Here is a 2,500-nt window from a genome sequence, read left to right on the forward strand (position 1 = left end):
TTTATTATACAGGATGATATATAAGATATCATACAGGACAATATCTTATATTTTACATGGGATTTTATTAATTATATTACATACTGTATGTATAATTATTCACATTTATTTCATAAAAAAGGTTGTTATTTTATTATCATTATTATTAATTATTAATAGAATTTTAAACAGCATTTTCATAGTGTTTTGCTCAACATTTTGCACAGAATGGCTGTGAACACTGAAATAAACAGCTTGAGACGTGTCACCAGGCTTAGTTCTTTCAGACGTTCATTGGATACTCCGAGCACCACACACGCCTCCAACAGACCAGACGAGACGTTTTCTGCCATCAGAACCGGTTCTGCTGAGCTCTGGTCTTGATGGTCTTCCAGCCACTCACATACACTAGTCTTCAGTCTTCGGTCCCATTGTGGTTCTTCAGCTTCCTGTAGGTCTGTTGAAATGGTTACTAAGACTTCAGTTTATGCCACACCAAACATTTTTAGTAGCACTGACTGTAAAAGCAAACGCTATTACTATTGCTTATGGTTAGTCATGCGACATCTAGAGACCAGAATATCACAGAGACTTAAAAAAACACCTATTGAGATTAGGGATATGAAAATTTTGGCCGATACCGATAACCGATTACTCTTTATTTTTGAAAGCCGATAACCGATATGTTGGCCGATAAATCTATATCCAAATTGTTATATACTTTTTGAGAGCCTGATTACAAAAAAGGTCTCATCATTAAAAGCCACATCCCAAACACTTCAACATAAGCAGCCTAGTTTGAACGGTGTACGTTTTAAAAATATTTTTACTCTCCCATTACCAAATTTAGTCATAAAAAAGTCTTACAAATAAATAAAATAATGCATAAATAATGCAAACAAGTCACTGGACATCATTACACGTGTAAAGAATCAAAATGATGTGTAAGAAGCTTGCAGCTATAAGAATAATTTATATTTAAAGATGCACGCAAGCAAAAAGGGAAGTTTGCACAGTATGTGGTACAAAAACTGTGTCACCCATAAAAGCATCACTACGCGAGACGTATAGAGAACATGTGTTTCACAATCAAAAGTTAATGATCCAGCGTCTCCCATCTGAGTCAAGTGGCTGATTTACATGTTATCATAGATTAATGTGTCATCATTCACAAAACTTTGTCAGATCTTAAAGAAAAAACAGCCCTGCCGAGACAAAAGCTGCAAATATTTACCCTTCCTTACTTATAAAATATGTACTCTAGAAAAGGAGTCTTCAAACTGGAGTCTGTGGAAAAGTTTAGAGAAAAACAGTGACAAATGTAAAAAATAAATATATAATAAAACATAAGATTTAAATATATATATATATTGCTAGGGTTGCAAAAAGGTGGACAATTTCCAGTAAATTTCGGCAATATTCCAAAATTTTGTAAACTTTCCAGGATTTTTGGGAATATTCCAGGGATTTTTGGAAAGTTTCCGGAAATGTTCCACCCCTTCCAACCCTATATATTACATCTAACAGTACAGTGCTAATAACAGTGTTATTTTTAACATTACAGTTTTCATTAATAGTCTGAATTAGTTTTTATTTTTATATATTCTGATATTATTATTATTTGTATACTACTTATTATTATTTATTCATAAATAGTTTTTTAATGTCTATGTAGTTTTTATTATTTTAATTTTATTTATTTATAGTTATTTTAGTGCATAAAGTAAATGAAAATGACAAATATGTCCATGGCAACTAGCTGAATTCAAATCTGTTTAAGGTTTTTTATATTTGATTTGATTAAAATATGGTTTTAGTTTTAGTTAACTATAACAGCCTTGAATAAATAAATGAAAAGGCTAAAATAAATAAATAAATGAAAAAGCTAAAATAAATAAATAAAACATCTTACAGTTTAAATTGGGTCTTTATACACCAAAATAAATAGCTGACTTAAATTTCAGGATGGGGGTCCCTCACATGAAGATGGTGATATTTATGACCCTGCAGCACAAAAGCAGTCTTAAGTCGCTGGGGTATATTTGTAGCAATAGCCAAAAATACATTGTATGGGTCAAAATTATAGAATTTTCTTTTATGCCAAAAATCATTAGGATATTAAGTAAAGATCATGTTCTATGAAGATATTTTGTAAATTTCCTACCATAAATATATCAAAACTTCATTTTTTATTTATAATATGCATTGCTAAGAACTTCATTTGGACGACTTTAAAGATGATTTTCTCAATATTTTGATTTTTTTGCACCCTCAGATTCCAGATTTTCAAATAGTTGTATCTCGGCCCAATATTGCCCTATCCTAACAAACCATACATCAATGGAAAGCTTATTTATTCAGTTTTCAGGTGACCTAACAAATTGAACATGCTACATGTTAAAGTCAATGTCAAACTGAATTTGCAAACAATGTAGGCTATTCAACAATGTGAAGTATTTGTGAGTGAAACAGGATATCAAGAAGATTTTCTCCACTTAAGTGAATGTTTTCAAATTTGCAT

The 2,500-nt window shown here is 31.0% G+C and overlaps 1 protein-coding gene across 1 annotated transcript in view; it reads right to left on the minus strand.

The window, feature by feature from the left end:
• Window positions 1–2,500, minus strand: part of LOC107557443 (DENN domain-containing protein 3-like) — a 38,859-nt gene that overhangs the window by 30,197 nt on the left and 6,162 nt on the right. The window contains exon 2 of the mRNA XM_016240860.1: window positions 249–436. Within this exon, the coding sequence (XP_016096346.1) occupies window positions 249–332 (84 nt within the window). The 5' untranslated portion in view covers window positions 333–436. The remainder of the gene's footprint in view (window positions 1–248; window positions 437–2,500) is intronic.

The sequence above is a fragment of the Sinocyclocheilus grahami genome, unplaced genomic scaffold (genome assembly GCF_001515645.1).
Source record: "Sinocyclocheilus grahami isolate Dianchi unplaced genomic scaffold, SAMN03320097.WGS_v1.1 scaffold603.1, whole genome shotgun sequence".
Classification (NCBI taxonomy): Eukaryota; Metazoa; Chordata; class Actinopteri; order Cypriniformes; family Cyprinidae; genus Sinocyclocheilus; species Sinocyclocheilus grahami.